A 23,666-nucleotide genomic window follows, 5' to 3' on the forward strand; every position below is an offset into this window, starting at 1 on the left:
AACTACTGCATTTCTTGAAGGTGTAAGGAATGTAAGCCATGGCTACACTCATTATATACTCCTTTAATTTACACTCAAATTACACATACAAAGAGCTGCCAGATTTAATCTATGATACCTGTAATTTGGACCATTATTTTTGAATTAATGCACTTCATGTGTTTTATTTTCCTAACTAATCAATATACAGCCACATACTGCACATAAGCAGCAGAAATACTAATTTTAAACCAATATTCCTAAGAATGATATTTTTTGGACACTTACCTGAGGCCTCTAAGTTAGGAGCCTAGTCACCTCAGACTCCTTCTACAGTCATCGAAGAGATACAGGCAACTTCAAAGAGCATTCAGATCTTAATTCACCTGAACCAAACACTGAAGGTGCCCCTTTTCTCTGTTTACTGTCTAGGAGGAGTAAGTACTTTGACTAAGTTTTCCTCACATGCTTCAGCTATGTCCCTAGTGGTAGCTGAGCCTTGGTCCACACCGTGTTTGTAGACTGAGATACAGGTTTTAATGGACAATCTAATTGGTAGCTTTGCTTTTTAACTACGTCTTCAATTCCACTGAATATCATTCACCTAATAAAGATTAAATATTGAACAAGTATCAACATTTCAAGAGTAATATAGGAGCCAAAACCTAATTTAAAAATATAATCCAAAAAACTAAATCATAATTAATCTGTTGCCTTTTTGTGAGACTGAAGTAATCTCTGAAAGTAAGACCTAAGTTGTATCTGCACAAAGCCCTACTGATAGCCCAGAAATGGACAGAAGAATGGTCTGCCAGGATGGCATTCAAGGAGCTCTACCAGCTCTCACAAGTCAGGAATGTTAACACAAAAACACCAGACTAACATAGTTATTCTCTTACTTTACACCTAAGATAACTCACATTTGTAACTTGGGTATCTTTTCATAACACAGATTTAAGATGTGCAGAACAAATATTAGGATGCAAAAGCTTCTGAGCGGCTTTGAAAAGTGTACTTAAGTTCTCATTAGAGAGCCTTTTCTAGAATTAATTTCAAAAAAAAGAATGAAGATATTTTATATGCAGGCAATTATAAGATGATCTGTGCTGAATAAATTTGTCTACAGGAGTTACCAGGAAGTGCTTTCATTTTCATAAAGGCATGAGATGCAGCCATGATGTCTTAATTCAGTAAGTCAATCCCTTGAGGAGTCCTGAAAACTTCGGGAAAGACACCATAACTTCTGCTAACCTCCAGAAAATTAGGTAGGGCAAGTTTAAAAAAAATCCAGAAGGGAAGAAAAGGGACAGACAGAGAGACCTGCAGAGATAAATAAAATAGTAATCAGCAAAGGAATCTGAAGGGAACACCTTCTTTGAGGTTTCATAATAAACTGATGGTGAATCTGTGTATCAACGGCAGGAGCAGCCTTTTCTATCTTGAGAAGTTTCACAAGATGTCATAAACTTCATATTTGAAGCAGCAAGAAATCATGAAAGATCTGAACGAGCTGATTTAAATTGTCAGAGTACAAAAAATACTAATGTTCACAGGACTGCTTCTGTCCTCAGTACAAATGAAAGCAAACGCACCAAGTAAGTAATGCTTCACCAACTTCGGGGCTAAGTCCTTAGCAGCAATGATCTTCATAAAACGTAGCTCTTAAATTCAGGGCAATTGCTAAGCTACATGCCATGAGATTTCTTAGCCAGAACCAGCACTACTGTTTTGGTGTAATGAGGCTGGCTTAAATGAAAAAGAATTAATTGCTTAAAGTGCTATTACTAATTCTCTATACTTAATATATTCTTACTTTTGTCTACATAATATTCATCCATATAATTTAGCTTAAAAAGCTACAAGCAATGAACTGCTAAACCTTGCATAGTTTAGAAAGAAAAAATGTTACCATAGAGTAATTAGCAATAATATGATCAATTTTCCTTTTTAAAATAATTCTTGCCATGACAAATATTTTGAAATGAGCACTACATCAGTTTTTCATTCCTCATCAAGTCATCGAAAGCTTGATGTATACTGCCCCTTCTCCACAGATGCATTTTCAGAACTTTTTCTAGTTGTCAAAAAAGAAAAATTATCTACATTTTTCACAGACAAATTCCATTTAGTCTCCCTGTGACAAGTTTAAAAATTAAGAAAAACAATTAGAAAAACCCATTATTTAATTATAATTCAAATTAATAAACTGTTTCTAAACATTTTGCTTGCTCATTTTTCATTACTTTCCTTTTACAATGAAAATAAAGAAGTAATTGATGGCAGAATATTGGTATGGTAACAACACTGTCCATTAATTTGTATACTGCTTTAAAAAAACCCAAACTATTTTCACAAAGTACAAAACAATGTAAATATAGCTCCAACCCCCCACTCCCCTTCTAAAGGATACCACAATGTCGCAAGTTAGAATACTTAAATAATGACCTATACATAACCACAGATATACTCTGGAAGAATTAGGACAAGATAACTGTCTATTTTGATTATTTCTTCCGTATTTTTACTCCATGCCTTTTGAAATCACATGGGAAATACTTTTAAACAAACATCTCCACATGTTTCCCTATACGAATTCCAGTAGATATATGTATGTATCCAGTTTATGCATATATCAGATAAGCATATTTTCCATTAGAAAACATTTTTTTTCCCCAGTAAATTTCATCTCAGTGCTTCAATAATATACATGCTAGGAAATATTCTCAAAATATTTTTATTTGTTTTTCATTTATTCTTCTCAGTAGTGCATCCTTATAATTACTTCATAGAAATTCTCAACACTGACATACAGCAAAGCAATTCAAATGATGATCTTTCAATATAACTACTCTTAGAGCTATGATTTGACAAGCAACATATCTGAGAAGAGAGAATGTTAGATTTGAAAGTACTGGATCTGGACCTATCAAAAAAAACTTACCATGTGTGGCAACTGATGGACTTGGTTTAGGTTCTTGAAGACGCTCTACAGGAGTGTTCACTAAAATAGCATAATAGTAAAAAAACCAATGGAATTGTATTATAGTAAACAGTAACAAATACAGATTCTTAGATGTAGCAATATTTAATCATATTTATAAAATAGGGGGTTTTTTACATTAATGGGGAAAAAATAAAATATTTACAAAGTAAAAACCGTTCCTTCAACACATAAAAGTACATCTCTATATATGCTTAACCATTTTAACACTTCTAGAATCAGGAAAAGAAACTACTAATTAAATCATCACTGAACTAGAATGGGATCATCTCTTTGGTCATGAGTGCATGCTGTCTTTGTGTCACAGAGAAGTCTTGGCCCAAAGCTACTTAGCCAAGACCAGCTTGACTGAGGCTTGTAATCCCCAGAGAGGATCTGCAGCATCCACACTTGACATCAATGAGTGCAAACCCTCATACATCTGTAGACCACATACAGGGTGTTGCCTTGGAGTGAATTAGCACTTCAATCCTACATTCCTCAGATCAGCTTGGGGTTAGGAGCAAATTTGCCTGTGTGCCATGGACTTTTACTTGTCTGTGCTTCTGTGTGAATGAGTATGACCAGCTACAGTTAAAAAGCCACATGGCCACGCTCTTACTATGCCTTCCTCAAACTAAACCTACTCCCTGCTGTTTGAATCAGTCCAAGCCAGTCCCTTGTTAGTACAGCAAAATGGTTTCCAAAAAGGGATCAGAATGAATTCACCTGTCATCACCTGTTGCAATAAACTCACTTCAAGTCACTGCAACTGCAGCATTAACTATATGGGTGTTTGTGGTGCAGAATAACATCCTAAAACACTATTATCACGTTTAGCTATTTGTAATAGACTTCAGATGTTAAAGCATTGCACAGACAAAAAATATCAGAGTTCTAACATTCTTTGAACATCTGTGTCTTAACTGACAAGTTAATCAGTTTTGTCTACTCTTTCAGTATTTTCCCTTTTGTGAGTTCTGCAGCCTAAGGACAGCTAAGCATGAAAAAAAAAAAATTAAAATTACACTTCATAAAGCAAATCCAGAAGTTTTTTATGTAATACAAAATAGAGTTTTCTATTTCACGTCTCTTCACTACTCAAGCAATCAACTTTGTATATTAGAAGTCTCTACAGCTACAAAACATGATCTTTGTAAATCGTGGCATGGAAACAGGTAGGTACCCTGTGAAAAACAAACACATTTCCAGGACTGATTTTATTTCAGTATTTTGTTAGTCAAGTTCATGTCTATATTTCTTTCAGCCAGGCTGCAGAAATCAGAAACTAAGTCTGTTTTTTCTTACAGTTTGTACTCACCATCATATGTTTTAACACTTGGAGATGGTTTTGTGGACAATTCTTTTATCTAAAGGAGAAAACACAGATACATTAATAGATACAAATGTAAAGGATCAATATCTAGAATGAACATTTAGCATAAAATACCTAGTTTCAGTACCATTCCATAACAGAAATTATTGGTTATGATTTGGAGAGAAAAATACTACTTCTGTGCTCAATGTATATTTTGTTCATGCTTAATGAATGCTTTTTGTCTTAATGTGAACTCATGCTTTGTATATCCTGCTATTACAAGATAAAAAGTAAAATGAGAACAGACTTATGGGCCACTTAGCACTTCAGAGTTTCAATACTTTCTTCCTCAGCAATTCATGTTCCATTTTGCAAGCCTAGCTTCCACTCTGGGGAAACACTGGAGTGTTTAATTACACATTGATTTTAAATGCATGAACAGTTCTCCTTTCTGCTTTATTGTTTTGTGTATTTGACACCCCAGTACAAGCACTGAACTGACAGAGTAAAGGAAACACGCTGGCTGTAATGTGATCTAAAGAAAACAGGAAACTTGTGAATCCTATATCATTAAAACAATATTCTGCACTCCAGTTCCCCAAAGAGAAGAACACAATTCATGCAAACACACAGTCAGTGTCACGTGGAGTTGGCACAAGATTTTGGACTCTGATCCTCTTTTATTTATCAGTTTGGTTATAGCCAGTAGTGCTCCTATTTATTGTCCATTAAGTTTGTATTCTGCAAAAGTGTTTGCTATTTCTCAAACCCTTCTATTTTCCAGGAACTGAGAATGTAGATCTGCACAACTGTATTTCACAAATACCAAATTTGGATCCCTCTGAACCTATTATACATCTGTGGTCATATTTTTATCTTTCAAAGGTCACTTTATTGAAGGAAATTCATCTATGATTAAGTCGTCCATTTCTCCAGCTATCAAATTTGTTAAGGTGGAGATGTAAAAGCTATCATTTATCTTTCCATTCTTTAAGCATTCAAGTATAGGTTTAACATTGATCTCAAGCAAAATGTGTAAAATCAGGTGTTGATTACAAAGAATGCTTAAAGAACTCCATCTAATAGCGGAATAGGCCACATAATCGTGCCATAGTCTAAACTCCAGACTATTCAGATCTTCACCCACCAATCACCTCAAAAAATCTACAGTTATGTTTCAACAAAACCTTATTTTAGGCAAAAACAATTCATTCCCAAACATAGAATCATAGACTGTCTCAGGCTGGATGAGACCTACAAGGATCAAGTCCAATTCCCTGCTCCTCACAGGACTACCTAAAACTTAAACCTAAGAACATCATCCAGGCATTCCAAGAACTCTGACAGGCTTAGTGCCGTGATCACGTCCCTGGGGAGCCTGTTCCAGTGCCCAACCAAAGAACTCTTTCCTAATGTCCAGTCTGAACCTCTCCTGCTTCATCCCATTTCCTCATGTCCTATCTCTGGGCACCAAAGAAATCAGTACCTCCTCCTCCACTGCCTCCCTTGAGGCTGTGATAAGATCACCTCTCAACCTTGTCTTCTCCAAGCTGACCAAGCCAAGTAACAACAGCTGCTCCTCCTAAGCTGCCCTCAAGACCTTTGATCATCTTGTTTGCACTCCTCTGGATGCACTGAAATAGTCTAGTGCCCTTTTTATACTAAGGCACCCAAAACTGCACACAGGACTCGAGGTGAGGCCGCAGCAGCACAGAGCAGAGTGGGACAATCACATCCCTCAACCAGCTGGAGATGCTGTGCCTGATGCCCCCCAGGACACTCTCAGGTTGGCTCTCCTGGCTGCCAGGGCACTGCTGATTCATATTCAACTTGACACCACGTCAAACCCCCACATCTCTTTCTGCAGGACTTCTCTCCAGCCTCTTGTTCCCCAATTTGTGGGTATAACCAGGATTACCCCATCCCAGGTGGAGAATCTGGCACTTGGTGTTGTTATATTTCACATGGTAATATTTTAAATAATTATTTTCACAGTAATGAATATGATACTTCATTTCTAGTGTGAGAAGTAATGTATTTTCAGATTTCAAACACTAGATCTCATTATGATTACTTAGTCGCAGATTAAATCCTTTTCACTATAAAAAATTTTTGGTTTATTAAGCCTCTCTTTCTCAAATGTGTTTTAATTCCTGGTTTACATTCCTGTGTCTCTTTTCCAGATCTACTCTTATTTTTCAACATGATTTCCAAAGGGTAACCAAAACACTCCAGCAATACTACTACAAACTGTGAATATTAAACATGCAATCAGAGATACATCAACACCAAATGCCAGCGTAGTGTTTCTCTGTGTCCTGTGCTCTCTGAAACAAGAGTGTTTCACAAAACAGACCTGAGTCTTCTGATTAATAATTAGATCATTCTGCTCCTGAAGCCTCTGCTCCAATTCTTCTATCTTCCTCTTGTAAAAGATGTTATTTTTGTTCAGGTCTTCTCTCGCTGATGTTTTAATTGTCTCAATCTGTGACAGTAGCTAGAAAGCAATCAGAAGAAAAGTAATATCATATTAATACTATACAAAGTATTTTAATGCTATAAAGTTTAAAGAAGCAAGTGTCACTCTTAGATACTTTTAACTTAGACACTTTCTGTATGTATTATAAAACAGTTGTCTGGATCACTTTTTAATTACACAAGGAAGACTACCAAAATCTCAACACAAAGAAGAAGACATACAAACACATTGCTGAGATTGCCTAAAAATAAGATTGCAGGAAAAAGTGTATAAACCTATAAAAAAGTTTTAATTATAAATAGTGTCAAATAATGATTCTTTAAAGAGGTGATATGTGAATTTGTATAATAAACCTAGTATATTAACTCTGAATGTGGAAGAAAAGGAATATTATTTAGGTGCACCATCCCAAAAGTAATACTTACATTACTCCTCCCTTATTCTATTCTTGCACTGTATGTGGGTGTATCTTTAACTACATCCTTTTTGAGGACTGTTCCATGGTTCCTCCCCAATGTTTTCTTGCCAGAGGAGGAGAAGCATTGGTCAGACCACTATGATCTGCTCAGTTCTTACATGGTCACGCAGATGAAAGGAAAATGAAAGGAAAAGAAGCAAGAGAAACAAAGCAGGAAAGAGATTAAAAAGAAATGCAGACATAAAAAAAAATCTGAGGAATAAAGCTTTGTATAGTAAAATATATAAACTGATGCAAAATAAAATGCCATGGTGTTTTTTCCTGGAAAAGCCGTGCAGATTCTGGATTAGAAAGCTACAACAGAAAAAGCAATAGAGAAGTGATAGAGAGGAGAAAAAGAAGACTGAGACATATGCCATAGGTCCATGGTAGCAGCAGGTACAGGGTGGATGAAAGCTCCATGTTGGCAAGTCATACCTCAACTATTCAGCCTACCCATGTAACACGGAAAGTACTGTGTAATACAGTGGTCACAGAATCAGCTGTAAACTCTTCAAAATACAGATACAGTTTCAGTTTTCTGTCAGATTCTGAAATGATAAATTCAGTTTCAACCCTGGCCTTAACTGAAACACCAAGATCCTACCGTGAAACACCGAGATGATAAATACAGCTAAGAGGACACACTCTTACAAACTCTTGATATCTAGCAGATGTACTAGAGCATATCAAGAACTACTGAGAGGGCAATAAAATAAGAAAAACGTCTCCTTTAGGCGTAAGCGGTTTGCTGTGCCACTTACCACAGACTTTTCTGTCTCATGGTCATGACGGAGGGCTTGTACTAAAGATGTCCACTTTTTTTCCTGCATAGAGGAAATCCATGTTAATTCTTGTTAACAACACACTTAGTTCGATATATGCAGCTTTATTTTTCTAATAAAGCATAAATACCACAAAGATGACAGATTATATGAAATTTGAGTAACGCAGTACTTAATGCCCAGAACAGTTATCAGCATGATTTATATATCTGAGTGTGGTTTTCCTACCAATCACTCTAGAAACTGTATTTGCTCTTTGATTTGTATATGCAGTCACAGTGAGTGAGAAATACACAAGCATTTTGATGTATTGACATGCATTAATCTGTGTATTAACAAAAAGAGTAGTAAGAACAGGGGGTTTTCCCTCTAAATAACGTAATTTTGAGCACTCATTAGCAATGTATTTTGCGTAATAATGACAAAACTCCAATATTAACATATGAGTTTTAGAGCGAAGCCGATTTTCTTTGATGAAATAAAAAACCCATAAAGCAAAACTAAGTTTTGCACATCTTTGAGCAGAAGTGACCAAACTTCTGTACAATACCAGCAATAAACAAAGACCTCCACATCCCAAAAACCATGAAAAAAAAAAAAGACACAGGTTGGCAAATCCTGTCAGAAGGTTTCCTAATTTTCATCTTGGGAAATGGAATATTCCAATTTTTCAGTAAGAGGCCTCACAGATCAGTAGACATAAATGCTTTAATTATTAGAGACTTCTGGAATTGAATTGCCTCCATATTTGGCAAAGATAGATATATTTAATCATAATACGAGAAAATCAATAAATAACAATTACTTCATTTATAAAGGATAAAGAAAATAAATCCTTGCTTGCCATTATATGGATAGGATTAAATAGTATTAAATTTTTAAAAACAGCTATTTTTGGCATTGAGAAGAATGAAAATTTTACTTATGGATTTCATATCCAACTCAGAGATGAACAAAAATAAAAAGAACACAAGTAATCTGTCAAAAGCAATACATTAAGTTACAGTGTTACCTGTTTGTCCAGAAATCTAACCACATTTGGATGATCCTGAAGACGCTGAGGTTTCTCCTCTGTAAATTCATGGCTGTCTTTCAGTGTTCCTAAATTGGATTTTTGTTGCGTATTGGACTTTTGTAATTCTAACAATTGCTAATAGAAGGGAGGAGGAATACAAAATTTTCTTTAAACACAGTTATGCAGAGATTGCATCAGGTACTTCTCCCATTTCTCATGAGTTCAGCATTTATCAAATTTCACATAATTAATAGTATCTACATCGAACATAAATATGACTTGTAAAAGTACACAGGACCTAGCAGCTACAAAATATAAGCTACTCTGGTAATGCCATGCAGATTTGTTCTCAGCCATAGTTTTATGGTTCCCTTCCTAGTGAGCATTTCCAAAGCATGTATTGAAAACACACAAATTCTGTCAGGACTATAATGCAGAGGTTAGCTTCCTCCATGACACTTATGAGAATATTAACATAAGGATACCTAACATGCAGCAACCACAACAATATCTACTAATCCATAAACAGGCATTCAAAGGCGGAGGAGTAAAGAAAAACTGACACAGTTGCTGAAGGGATCAATCATTCTTCTAAAACAATCCTTTAAATTACAAAAAGCACAAACCTGAAATTATGTTAATAAAATACCAGTACACAAAGATATAGCTGTGGCTACCATTCAATCATTATTTTTAGAGTTCTGTAGGAAGACCTTTACAATGACTATATCACATTTCAAATACGTGAAGTTCACTGCCATCTACTGTAAGGGATTCATGCCTTAAAATGTTAGAAAATTTAAATTGCTTACGTTTTCTAAGGTTGAATTTCTTGAATATAACTCTTTAAGCTCTTTCATAAACATCTCTTTCACTTTTTCTATTTGATCAGCCAATTTCTCTCTTTCCTCATCTTTCCATTTATGAAATGATTGTAGGATTTCTTCTTCTTTTGATTTTTGCTGTTCACATTCCTGAAATTGTTAAAAAAACATTATTTGTTATTTTTCCTCACATTCAATACAAACACAAGCTCCCAAACTACATGTGGAACGCAGTCGCTTTCAATATTTGGGAAATATTGTGACATCAAAAAACATAAAAACCACCAGTTTTTCCAAGAATTTGAGGGTAGCAAACTATACATTTTGCTAGCAAAACAAGTATGCTTCAAAAAGTTTTGGCAGTTCATTATTTTTCACTGAATAAAACACAAATGACCTTACCTGGTCATATCAAAGATCCACTTAGTTCAGCATCCTGTTTCTCACAAAGGCATTAAGTGTGTAAGTAAGAAGATTAATATTGGGGCAAGCAAACGTGCATGTTCTCCTTCAGTCTCCAAGTTGCTAACTGTTTTCAGAGGACTTCTTCAGCCTGATAGTTCTGTGAACTTCAGCCTGAAGTTCTGTGACCTTCATTAACTGCATAACTTTCACTACATTTCTCTTCATACACTTTGCAGTCATCCCCTGTGGCTGCATCACCTTTTGCAAACGAGCTCCACAAGCTGCATGAAGAGCCAAGTACTTTTCTTGTTGTTGTTTGAATCTAGCTCCTGCTAGGTACATTTGAAGGATTCTGAGCCCTGAACTGGAGCACAGAGGGAATTGTTCATCACTACTCTGTGTAATTCATGACTTCACAGGTATCTCACCCTCTATCTTCGTCAACCTGTTGTTTCTTTTTCAGACTGTCAACTCTCAGCATACTCAGTCATTCTAAATACTGACTGATCATCTTTGTAGCCTATCTCCGTAACTTTTATATTTCTGTCCTATCCTTTTTGAGATGAAGGTACGAGACTCATACACTGTATTTAGGCTGTGGCTTGCACAGGGATTTTTCAGAATAAGTGGTAATATTTGATTTTCTTTGCTAGCTGCTACAAATATTTCCACAGGACTATGTATCACAAGCTTAGATCTTGCCCTTCAGTAATAGCACTCAGCTCAGAACCCAATTAGAACCATTTTATCCCCATATACATTTACCCCACTTTATCTGTTAGATTGCTTCAACCATTCCATTACATAGTGATGCATTTTTATATAGATCTCAAATAGTTTAAAGTTCTGCATTTCACTGCCCAGGACATACATATTTTTTTAGGAAACACATCTTGCATCACAGCATTCACTCTGAATTTGTTCCCTAACTATAACATGCAATCACTGTACAACTAGGAAGAATAGGATCATCTGTATCCTTTCATCATGAAGGAGCAGAAGGGACCAATAATAGGAAGCATGGCAGTTTATATACAAATTCCCTTCAGTAGTAGTTCTCCTAAAAAAACCCCAACATGGGAAAGATCTTCTGTTGTTTCAATCAAAAGACGGTAACATTATGACACCCGAATTGACAGTGGATGTCAGTAATGGCAGACAAACTGTATCCAGTCACACTTCACATTTCTATCTTCCCTGACATTGCAGAAAAAAGAGAAGTTTTGAAAGCTTCCTGTTGTGTAAGACTGCAGACTGTAGCTTCAGGACATTTCAGGTAGTCCCCCTTGCAGTTAGGAGTCTCAGCTAAGACAAGTGACTTCAAAAGAGGCCCCCAAGGCACCAAAAAATCTACACTGCACTCTTATGAATACTCCAAGTTCCATCTCATAAACAATGCTTCAGGGGCAGGAGGAATATGTTATAGATGTACTTCTCAAAAGCTACGCACAGAATGAATGAGTAGAATACCTTCCACATGTCCACATAGGGCCAAGGCCCATTATTCTGACAGTACCTGCACTCCTAAGTGAAACTCAACCAGCTTTTGATTTGGTCATTCAGTACTTTTGAAAATGGAAGCTGAACAGTTCCAAGAAAGGGGGAACAAGAGGACTGAAAAAGAGAAGTCTGAAGCTGAGTTCAGGGAAAGAAACACTCCATGTTTTACAGAGGATCAGGGTTTCCTCTGAAAACAAGGAAGAAAATCACCATCAATCATTGAATATCAGGTTGGAAGGGATTATCCTCCAGGATATCCTTGTCTAGCTGAATCTTGAAAGTGTTCAAAGTAGGGAAATCCAGCACTTCTCTGGGTTGAGTGAACACAGTTCAAAGCGCTAATTCTTTTGAGACGTTCACATTACTTAGTACATATTACCTTAGACAACCTGGCCAAATTAGCCTGTTGTTCAAACTCTAACTGGGACTTGGTGAGCTGCAACTGCTCCTTCAGGTTTTCAATCTCATCCTGCAATTTTTCTATCTTTCCTTTCCTCTTCTGTTCTGTTTGAAAGAAACACAGATTTTAAAAAGGTTTGTTGCAATTTCTGGAACTGTGATACTTACTGCAAATACATTTCTAGTGTTTCAGTAACATCTTCATGTAGTGTGACTTTCTTAGACCCCTTTCCCTCCCACTACCATGACTCTCCATAGATGCTTTTAAATACATATATTCTCTGGACTGCTAACTTATCCTCAAATACTTGTACTACTGACATGTGAAACTGTTTATGAAATATTTACATGAAAAAGTGTTCTATAATCTAATTTCAAAGGAATCTAAGCCAACACAGGGTCATAAAAAGAATGTATGAAGGACAAAGTGAATCTCACTTATTCAATTCTTTTAGGTTACATTTATTCTAAATAACTTTTGTAAGGAATCCACTTGGAATACAACAAATTATTTATGTGAAAAGAATTGGGAGAATATCAAACGAAAAATGTTAAAATATGCACAAGTCACAACAATCTTCAGTTGTGAAACATTTCATCAATTTACCAAGTATTTACTGGCCCATCATCTGGGAATCTGAGCACAATGCAGAATATTATTCCAGAAATAACTGCATGGGGTATTTCCCCTGCAGAGCCATTTCAGGCTAATCCTTTTCTACAACAACTACTTCAACTGATTCTGCAGCATCTTCCACTGTCATTTTTATCAAGTGTAAGGTGCCCAAGAGCTTCTTTCTTCTTCCAGTATATTCACACTTCCTCAGGTGCTTACTCAGACCCCTTTCACTCTTGCTGCTGTTTTATTCAGCTGACAAGCTACAGTTCAGACCTCATTAGATCCTTCCCACTTTTCTCCTCTCAAATGATCCTTTTTTCCTAACTTGTTTGTAATCACTGTTACTTGTCAATACTTGTTAGCCCTTAGCGATAAGTATGCAGCCTAGCAGGAAGGAAAGAATTTAGATATGAATGTAAGAAACTTTGAGAACATTGTTTTTCAAACTAAACATCTTCCAGTGAAGAGAGAAAAAGTATGCAAGTTAGTGGTAAAGCAACCTTGAGTATCATAGATAGATGAAGTTAGACTGTTCTTAACAGTTTCTTGCTACATTTTACAGTCAGTTTAGTTCAGGAGAGCCAATTCAAACTGATTTCAGGCAGGGTGGATTATTTATGTTTTAAAAATTCATATACATCTACAAACTTTATTTTCCTTAGTGCAACTTGTTCATTTTACCCACGCCTTTAGAACATACATGCCTAAAGAGAAATTGTGCTCTGAACTGTGCAACTGGCTGAAGTATTCAATGGAAATGCTAGTTCGAAAAGGTGCTGCAAATATGGCACACAGGTTTTTGTTAACTATTTTCCAGAGACTGAAACATATGTTGCCCAATACATTTAATCAGTCAGTGGCACTTGCATTCACACAAACTGGTATCCGCCACCTAAAAATGGAAAGTAAAAAATATTCTTCCAAGTTACACAAAATCATGGACTGCACATCCTCACTATATTTACACTTTTCTAAACTACCTCTCTTAATTTTTTTGATAACATTAAAGCACATACCGATCTCAGACTCTCCTGGATGACGCCTTTGAATGTGACTTTGTAAAAAGGAATACGTCATAAAAGCCTTTTCACAAAACGGACACTAGAAAAAAAAAAAGCTAGTTAAAAACAGATTAGTAACATCTTTTTGGCAAATAAAGTTAAGGTTTTTAACAGGTTATTACATTTTGCTCATATGTCAAAAGAAGGTAACTTTAATAAATTCCATCTCACAAGAATAAGGACTAAAATTCACATGGTACCCAATTTCTGTAAAGTTATCAGTACATTTGTGCTATCTAAAGTTTCACAGTGATGGTCATGAGCAAGAATCTGATTGTGCTAGGCACTGTACAAACTGAACAAAAAAGACTCTGGCCAAGCAAGTTCAAACTCAGATATAAACCACAGACAAGGACTCATATATGTAGGTAGAGAACTATAAGGGAAAGGTATGACAACCCTCTTCAGCAAAATATACAGACTCCAGCCAACTAGCAGCTCAGGTGTTCTTAAAATTCATTTAACACCACAAAGTAGAGCACCACACAGCTGGAAAAAAACCAATAAAGATGGGTTTGAGCATATGAGTTGTAAGATGGCAATACTCAAAGGATATGTAAAATACTCAGACATTTCAACCACGGGGAGGTAACAGTACACAATTTTGTAAGAAAAGGTACATAGCTACATTAATATGCTACCTAGAATCCTTCTGAAGTACAAAGTTGTTTCAATTTCTGTTTCTATAATTTACTTATTAGTTTTGAATTTAAATTTTAAGCCAAATTTGGATCCCACCCTTTTTAAAATACCCTTTTGTTCACCTTCAAAGTACATTCTACTAATGTTCAGAATATATTAAAAATAGACGGGTAGTACAAGGACAGAAGCTACATCTACAAACTCTGTAACATACTTCAAGACCATGCATGAGGGCCCCTCACCACTTTAGGGTCATTCATTACCTCTGTTGATGCCTTTTCCTGGTCTTAAAATCAAGAATCAAACACGGTTAGAAGGGAAAAAGGGGTTTTACCTCGGTATTTATTTTAAGGATCCTTAGGTGCACACGTCCAGGTGGAATGCGCTGAAATGCACACCGCAATGCACACCCACAAAAGATCTGGTGTATCATTATAGGTTTTACTAATTAGCATATCTATCAAAGATTCCCCAGTGAGAGGCTCGAGTGAGCCCCCCTTCCCGAGGAATCTCCCCCTGGATGGTCCTATCTCAGTTTACAAAATGTGTTCTGGAGAGGACCTTGGTGTCTGGGGCTTTCTGATCCCTAACTACAAGGCTTCTAAGATGTTAATCTCCTAGCTTAACAAAATAAGTCTAAGAATGTAGGCTAAAAAACGCTAAGAATACAAAAAGCTACAGAAGGTATATAAAAGGGGTATAAAAGAAAAGGCAAAAAATCATCATGGCATCACTATCTCTACTTTTTTTCAAATCAAGACATTTTAACAAACCACAGGCATTCAAATAAGTCGTTTTTCCTTATCGGTGTGATATGACTGTAAGAAACCAAGTTAACAGATTCAAGATCTTGTCACCATAATCAATGCCAGAAGGAGGATCTGGGAAACTACAGGCCTGCCAGCCTGACCTCAGTGCCTGGCAATGCTCTGGAACAGATCATCTTCAGTGTGATCACATGCAGGACAACCAAGGGATCAGACCTAGCTAGCATGGGTTTAGGAAAGGCAGGTCCTGCCTGACCAACGTGATCTTTTTATGACCAGGTGACCTGCCTAGTGGATGAGGGAAAGGCTGTGGATATTGTCTGCCTGGACTTCGGCAAAGTCTTCAACACATCTACCATGGCATTCTCCTGGAAGAGCTGGCAGCCCGTGGCTTGGAGATGTGCACTCTTTGCTGGGTTAAGAACTGGCTGGATGGACGGACCCAGAGATTGTGGTGGTGTTGTATCCAGATGGCATCTGGTCACTAGCTGTGTTCCCAGGGATCAGTGTTGGGGACAGCCCAGTTCAATGTTTATTGATGATTTGGATGAGGGGATTGAGTGCACCCTCAGTAAATTTGCAGACAACACCAACTGAATGGCAGTGTTGATCTTACAGAGGGCAGGAAGGCTCTGCAGAGGGATCTGGATAGCATGGATCAACAGACAGAGGCCAATTTTATGAGGTAAAACAAGACCAAGCACCAGGTCCTTCACTTCAGCCACAACAATCCCCTGCAGTACTACAGGCTTGGCGCAGTGTCTGTAAAGCTGCTCAGTGGTAAAGGACCAGGGAGTGTTGGTCAACAGCTGCTGAACACGAGCCAGTGTGTACCCAGGTGGCCAAGAAGGCCAGTGTCATCCTGGCTTGTATCAGCAGTACTGTGGCCAGCAGGACCAGGGCAGTGATTGTCCCTCTATACTCAGCATTGGTGAGGCCACACCTCAAATCCTGCGTCCAGTTCTGGGCCACTCACTACAAGAATGACATTGAGGTGCTGGAGTGTGTCCAGAGCAGGGCAACAGAGCTGGTGAAGGGTCTGAAGGGTAAGACCTATGAGGAGCAGCTGAGGGAGCTGGGGGTGTTTAGCCTGCAGAAAAGGAGGCTCAGGGGAGACCTTATCACTCTACAACCACCTGAAAGGAAGTTGTAATAACACAGGGGTCAGCCTCTTCTCTTCTTCTTGTTGACAGGACAAGAGGACTTAGCCTCAGGCTGTGCCAGGGAAGGTTCAGGTTGGACATCAGAAGGAAATTCTTCATTAAAAGGGTGGTTAAACATTGGAATGGACTGCTGAGGGAGGTGCTGGAGTCACCATCCCTGGAGGTATTCAAGAAATGAGTGAACACTGCACTTAGTGCCATGATCTAGTTGACAAGGTGATGATCAGTCAAAGGTTGGACTTGATGATCTCAGAGGTCTTTTCCAAACTAAATGATTCTGTGATTATATGAAATTCCCAGATTTCATATTATATTTAAAATGCTGCCACTGGTAGTTGGGTAACCTATAAAACACACCTTTCAGCAAACACTAAAGCCATGAATAATTAAGACAAATTTTGTTGAATAAATGCAAGACCTAATAAAAAACCAAAATAAAGTGATATAGTACGGCAGCAAAGCATTACTGCCAACCAAGAGGGAGCTTACAGTGTAACAGATTGCACATGATTTACAGAATTAAATTGGCTGTGAAATAATGTTATCCATTCAAGCACAAACTTCATGTCAGTTTGACTTGCTGGTAGTGAAAGCAAACTCTTACTGCAGGAGACAGGATTAACATAGGGAATATTTAGGTTTTGAATTATGCAACACTTCTTGCAACTACTTTTCACAGTGTTAACCACAACATCACTTTATTCCTACATTGTACATAAGAATGTAAGATTTCTGAACAAAATATCAAAAAAGTGAAAAATATTATTTAAAATTAAATTTGTATTACTCACATGAAGGTAGTGACCAACAAGTCTTAAATTTATGACTTGTAGGTATCAGTTACCATTTTACAGCAGCATTTCATGGTTAAACTTATATTGATGATGGATTAAAGGCATCACATCTGAATTCTTAAACAAATTTACATTAACTATAAAGCGTACCTCCACTAAAAGAGGCAAGTAACAGGCATATTTGCAAAACATCCAGGACTTTGAGGGGATGGAATCCGAACTACCCTCTCAGGAACACCAGTAAAACCCCTATTGTCTGTCAACCTAGATCAGGCAATATCATGGTACAGATAAGTATCACACAGCTGCTGTTTACTGATCACACTGCTACCCTGCATTTACAAACACTAGGAAGAGTTCAGTTTATCTCTGGCATTCACACTCCTGAAAACACTGTAGGAACTTCAGGTATTGTTGAACATCATTCCCTGAACTCATTTTTCTCATGTGAACTTAAATAACTTCTAGAGAAAAGAAATTACTAACAGAGAAGAAAGAAAGGGGGAAGGTCAGAAGTTTACTTTATATGAAATCAAATTACAAATGGGAAATAGATTTCCATGTCTGTTTTACTGCAAATGCCATTGAACAGATTAGTAATGAGACAAGTTCACTACCATGTTTTTCAGCTTCCACAGAGACAGTAGCACACTACAAATATTTCCCTAAGACTTGATAATATTTGGAAATCACAGTATGAGAATTATTTAAATTTACACATAAAATGACACATGCAATCAGTTTTCTTTTGCAACACAGGACAGACAAACTGCTTTGTAAGTTGTATAAAGGTTTTTTAAAATAATACCATTTCAGCAGCTTGTCCTTGAGACTAATACTTGAATGCATGAACCTTGCCATATGTACAGTTCTACTCCCGGGGCATAAGGTACCTTTTCCCTTACATAAACCCTTGAGCCAACTTAGTTGATGTCTTAAATATTGGAACTTTGCCTGTAACTTTAAACATACAGAGACAATCTGAAATCATGTCAAGTCTGTGTCCAGTGTACTCTTTAGATTTCAGATTACATTTGAAGATGAAAGTTGCATTCCTGAAACCTGTTGGAAAATGCTGAAGCTGAAAAATACTTAAACTACCACACCACTGTAGTGAGACAAAAAACCCTCCCAATAAAAACAGTGCCGTGACACTGTCAGTCAGAACAGCTACGTAGTAAGGCTCCTAAGGAAGACCCTTCAGGAACAGATTGTTGTGGAATCAGAGCTGAGCTAACTCACTGAAGCTCTTTACCATCTTGCCTGAGTCACCTCTGAGTCACGCACACCAGTAGAAACTTTATGCCTGAAGAACATCAGTGCAGGTCAGTGACTACTTGCAGACAGTACATTACTGCTCAGCATCGGTTCTGATGTATTTGCCCTGTGTGTTTTCTTACCACGCAGTTGACAAGACAGAGAGCAACACAAAGTAGTAATATATTTATCACAGGTTTTGTATGTGTGTGTATCTGACATTTCAGATACATCTAAAGCAAATCCAAAAGTAAAGACCACTTGTTTGTAACAAGAGGATTCGTTAAAGATGATGTAGCACTCTCCCAAGAGTCTCTGAAACAGACGGAAAACAAGTGGAAGCAAGGCACTTCCCTTTGCAAGGTCACTGGTCCTTGCAGTTCCAGCCTTTCACCCATCAAGCGACTGTACCCCAGCAGAGTGGGGCTGCTCTGCCACCCACCCCAGCAGGCTCAGAGCTGGCAAGGTGTGGGTGACTGGGCCACCAGGCCCTCTCCTCTCACCTGGTGGTAGTTGGCTCGTGCCTCCAGCATCATCTGCTGGGTGCTGATCATCTTCTTCCTCCGCCGGCACTCCTCCTTGAGCCCCTGGATTTCCTGCATGCGCTGGGCCACCTCCTTGCCCAGCTGGTCGCGCTGCGCCTGTGTCTCTCGCAGGCCCTCCTCCAGGCTGCCGAGCTGGGCGCTGAGGTACTCCTGGGAGTGCAGCAGGTACTCGGTGGAGAGCTGCGCCAGGCGCAGCAGCTTCAGCAGCAGCGGGTCCGCGGGGCCCTGGCAGTGCGGGCAGCACTCCCGTTCGGCGCTGCAGAAGGTGACATGCTCCAGGTGCGCCTGCAGGGCCGCCACGTCCCCCTCCCGCGACACCCGCTCCACGTCCACGGTGCTCAGACGCCGCCAGTCCGGGTTCTCGTGCCGCGCGCGGAACTGGAAAGCGGGAAACGCCGCCGGCCCTGCGCCGGGCCCGGCCGCCGGCGGGTGGTAGGTGCGCTGGGAGAAGGGCTGCGGGAGAGAGACACGGCTCAGCCCGGGCCGGCGCTCCCCGCCCCGCCGCCCGCCCGTCCGCCCATCCGTCACGGCGCTCACCATGTCCGGGCTCCGTCCCTGCGGCTTCGCTCGGCGCCGGCGTCCTTCGCGTCGCTATAGCAGCCCCGGCCTGCGAGGGGGAGGCGGCAGTGACGCCGCGCTGTGCCGCCTCCCTCCCGCCCGCCCCGCCGCTCCCCGCCCCACGGCCCTTCGGCTCCGTGCTCGGCATAAATCCCGTCCCCTTCTCCCTCCCGGCATCCTCCTCCCACGACGCCTCCGCAGTCTCCGGGCAGCGCCGCGTTAAGGAGCCCTCTCCCGCCGGTCCCGGTGTTCCCCCTGCCCGGCGCACCGTACGCAGCGTATCCTTTACCATCTCCACACGCTACTCGCATCAACAAACATCTCCTCGGCTCCGCTCTTATGTATATGCACCCTTAACACAGATACACAGCGTATGCTTTCTCTCTCCACGTTCCCTTCATTTCTGTGAAGTCTGTACATGGCACCCTGCTCGCACGTTCACTGCATCAACGTGCCTCCCCACCCTGTGTCTCCTCCGTGCTGCTCCTGACTCAAACCTTTCACACACCACCATGACTTACACTCCTCTACCCCTGTGCTGTCCTATGCTCTTCTCCAGCCTCGCCTACTCATCTTTCTCCCAGATGTGATGGCACCTGTCACCTCCCCACCATCAGCATACATACATATGTCGTTTCTCTGTACATCTGCTTCACGCTGCTGCACCCTCATGTCCCTCAGCTGGTAGCTCTGTGCAATCTCTCCAGTGCAACTCCATACCCCTCCCACACACCAGCCTCCTGCTGGGTGCTTTTGAATACCTTCCTCACCTTAACACAGTCACAGACTTTGCATTCTTCTTCCACATGCTCTCCTCACTCATCAAATCAACATACCTCTGCCTGCTAGCACCACACACCAGACCTGCTCTTGCAACCACACAACCCTACAACCTTGCCACATCTCTCATTCCTGTCTCATTCTACTGATCCCAAACACTTCAGCCTCATGAAGCACCTCATGGCTTGTGTACATCACCTACTTCACCATCCAGGCCCAAATACTTTCTTCAAGGCAATCCAGCTGCCTATATCCCTGCCCCACCACAATTCCCAGTACTCCCCAGTTTGGTGTTTCCATTGCTCCTGCTCAGTTGCTTCAAACACTGTTTCTAAGCAGGAGCATCTTTCTCCTCCATCATACAAAATTACCCTATTTCCTCACTCATCCTTACCACTCTTCTCCAGAAACTTGCTCTTCCTGTTACCATTTCTTAGTATTTCAAGTCCCCTATGCTACATCTGCCTTACTGCCATGTATACCTCCATTTATATCATTACTGCCATTTATACCTCCCTAACTTTTCAGTCTCTTCCACACATATTTCAGTTTCTCATCCTCTTGGTCATTCCTAGATACATATCTCTCCAAGAACATTCATGCAATACATATCTGACCATACACTCCATTCCATAGGTTCCTCGACATCATATATTATAGACTCACAGAGATGTTCTCAAGGGACCTCTCATGATCATTGTCCACTCCAAATTTCTGCCGGACACTAGTTCACATCACCTGTGGCATTTAATATGAACAGACAGTCCATGACCTCCCCGTACAACCTGTTGCATGTCTGTGCTCTCCTCCTGATGAAAACTTTTTTCCTAATATCTCACTAAGTATCTGCTGTTACCAAGATTAAAAAATGGTTTGAATATTTTTGCAGCAATTGTTCAAGTAACTGTAGGCCACTATCAGAGTGTCCCTTTTCCTTCTCTCCACCACACTAAACAAGCCCAGCTCCCTCAACAACTTCTCACAGATCATGTACTGTAGATCCCAACCATCTTGTTAGGCCTCCTCTGTTCTCTTTCAGCTCCTCCACATAGTTCAGATCACCCCTTAATATCTCCCTTCACCTCCTAAGAATGTGTAATGAACCTCACCTCTCATCTGCATTTTTAACATTGCCCTCTCCAGTATAAACAGTAACATGTCTACCATTAAGCACAAATAGAACTACTTCCATGAAAATACCAATAATGTTGCTACATGCACCAACACAAGCATCCTTACAAATTACAAGCTTCTAGTTTTATGTAAGTTTCCATGTTGGTTGTTGCTTTTTGGACCTTGAACCTTAAGCTTACTGGTCACACTTTACTGCAATACCCAAGATTCAGTTCCATTCAGATTCTTCCATCACTTACCATGCCACTTGTTTTTAATTTAGAAAGATACTGTGTGATATTTGCAACATTGCAGTCTTCTCCTGCAAGGATGACATTTTTGCCACCTCCTTTTCCATGAACAGGGTCTCCAGCAAATTGCTACCTTCAAAGAAATCTATTTAACTTCTTTTTATATATATCGAATATAGATCTGCCTGGTTTACCACTGAGCTTTGCACTGCTCAGAGTCCTGAAGTAAGAAAATATATTGCTAATCTTCTTCAGAGCTATTTCTAATATAACACAGATTCACTTCGATTTAGTGTATAAATACACTTACATTTATAAGCAGCTAGATCTTTTAAAATGCTGAAATACTGGCTACTGTCTAAAATGTTCATGCCTCAAATTCTTTAAAACACCTTGAAAAACAGGTATTTGAATATTTTTTTCTAATCAAAGGAACTGTTAATTTACACGTAACAAAATCTAACTCACAAAGATCTGAGCCTCATATGTGCTGTATCTATTTGACATAGGAGAAATTTCTTTACATAAAAAACAAGTGAGTTTTGCAAGCTACCAATTTGTGTGTTAAGCAGAAGGAGCCTGAAAAAGCACACATTAAATATGGGCCTTTCACTGACAGATGTATGGGTTTAATTAGAAAAAAGTAACCAAACATTATTTAAAGCCAGCAAAGTAAACCAAGCCTGAGGACAGCTTATTCTCCTCAACCAACATATCTAGTCAGGAATATCCATACAAATTTGCATGCTGCTCCAACTAAACCCGCTTTAACTGAATGTGACCTTGCAGCGGTACATCATCTATACATCATACAATGGTCTTTGTTGGAAGGCACCTTAAAGACCATCTAGTTCCAACTAGCTGCCGTGGGCACGGACACCTTCTAGTAGACCAGGTTACTCAGAGCCCCATCCAACCTGGCCTTGAACACTGCCAGGGATGGGAGGGGCACCACGAAGTTGAGAAGAGGCTCAAGCTGCCCAGGTATCTCGATGGAGATAGAAAAAGTACGGAAGGACTGAGGCGGCCCTTTTCGATCTCTTTTTCCTTTTTTTCTGCCGGATTTATTCTATTCTGGGAGTTGTGCCCATGAGGAATTCAGGGTCATCACCCACTCGCGAGGCCCCCTCGGTCAGGGGAGGCGCCGCCTGCTCCCCCGGCCACCCCTCCCCGCCGGGGCGGGCGGCACCGGAGAAAAGCGGCGCCTCGCCGCGGCGGTGCCCGCGGGCCAGGCCCGGGCCCGGCATTCCGGGAGGCGGCCGAGCACGGCCGGGCCTGCGGGAGGCCCTGAGCCGGGCTCCATCTGCCTGCCAAAACCTCCGGCTCCGCTTCGGAGCGCGGCCGCCTGGCCGTTCCCTCCCGCCTGCCCCCGGGGAGAGGCCCCGCCGGGCGCTGCCTTCCGCCACCCTCCTGTGCCCCGGGTGGGGGGAGAAGGGGAGACTCCTGCGCTCACCTCGGGCTGCAGCTCCGCGGGGCTCGGCGGGCGCCGCCGGGCGCGGAGGGGCGGCGGGGCTGCGGCCGCTCCCGCCCCGGCCGTTAGCGGCGGTGCCGCGGCGGGCGGGCGGCTGCGCCCCGCCGGCCCCCGCTGGGCCCGTCCCGCGCCGGCCCCGCTGCCCCGAGCCCACGGGTGGCGGTTGCGGAGGGGCCGGCGGCCGGGGAGGCGAGGGCTCCCCCGCTGCTCGCCGAGTCTTGCTCCTTGAAACCTGCCCGGCAGATGTTGATGCCCAGGCGGGATGTCCTTTGTCTTGGTGCCGTTCCGAGCCTCTCCGACCGAGAAGCAGCCTTTTCTCTTCCTTTTTGTAAAATGCAAGGGAAGTTACAACAAGCTTTGGAAAGGCTGCCTTTGGAAATTCAAGGCACGTTTTGCCACGCAGTCACCGAAGACGACACGTTTAAACCTGTGGAGCAGCGAGCTTCTTAGCGGGATGGGGAGTCCCCGCCGGCGCGGGGCGGGCGGCGCGGCAGGGCAGCGGTG

General features: G+C 40.7%; 1 protein-coding gene across 4 annotated transcripts in view; it reads right to left on the reverse strand.

Moving 5' to 3' along the window:
* Window positions 1-23,200, reverse strand: part of DZIP1 (DAZ interacting zinc finger protein 1) — a 40,944-nt gene extending 17,744 nt beyond the window's left edge. For 3 of the 4 annotated variants that reach the window (XM_032100054.1, XM_032100053.1, XM_032100050.1), the window contains exons 1-11: window positions 23,145-23,200; window positions 19,527-19,596; window positions 18,948-19,442; window positions 13,777-13,861; window positions 12,122-12,246; window positions 9,826-9,987; window positions 9,011-9,148; window positions 7,978-8,040; window positions 6,634-6,774; window positions 4,281-4,329; window positions 2,921-2,980 (exon numbers count right to left, since the gene is read on the reverse strand). In XM_032100054.1, coding sequence (XP_031955945.1) covers window positions 2,921-2,980; window positions 4,281-4,329; window positions 6,634-6,774; window positions 7,978-8,040; window positions 9,011-9,148; window positions 9,826-9,987; window positions 12,122-12,246; window positions 13,777-13,861; window positions 18,948-19,442; window positions 19,527-19,529 — 1,321 coding nt within the window. In that variant the 5' untranslated portion in view covers window positions 19,530-19,596; window positions 23,145-23,200. Of the gene's footprint in view, window positions 1-2,920; window positions 2,981-4,280; window positions 4,330-6,633; window positions 6,775-7,977; window positions 8,041-9,010; window positions 9,149-9,825; window positions 9,988-12,121; window positions 12,247-13,776; window positions 13,862-18,947; window positions 19,443-19,526; window positions 19,632-23,144 lie in introns of those variants that run through there. The other variant, XM_032100051.1, reaches the window with a different exon arrangement.
* Window positions 23,201-23,666: the final 466 nt, after the last annotated feature.

Source organism: Corvus moneduloides, chromosome 2 (assembly GCF_009650955.1).
Source record: "Corvus moneduloides isolate bCorMon1 chromosome 2, bCorMon1.pri, whole genome shotgun sequence".
Lineage (NCBI taxonomy): Eukaryota > Metazoa > Chordata > Aves > Passeriformes > Corvidae > Corvus > Corvus moneduloides.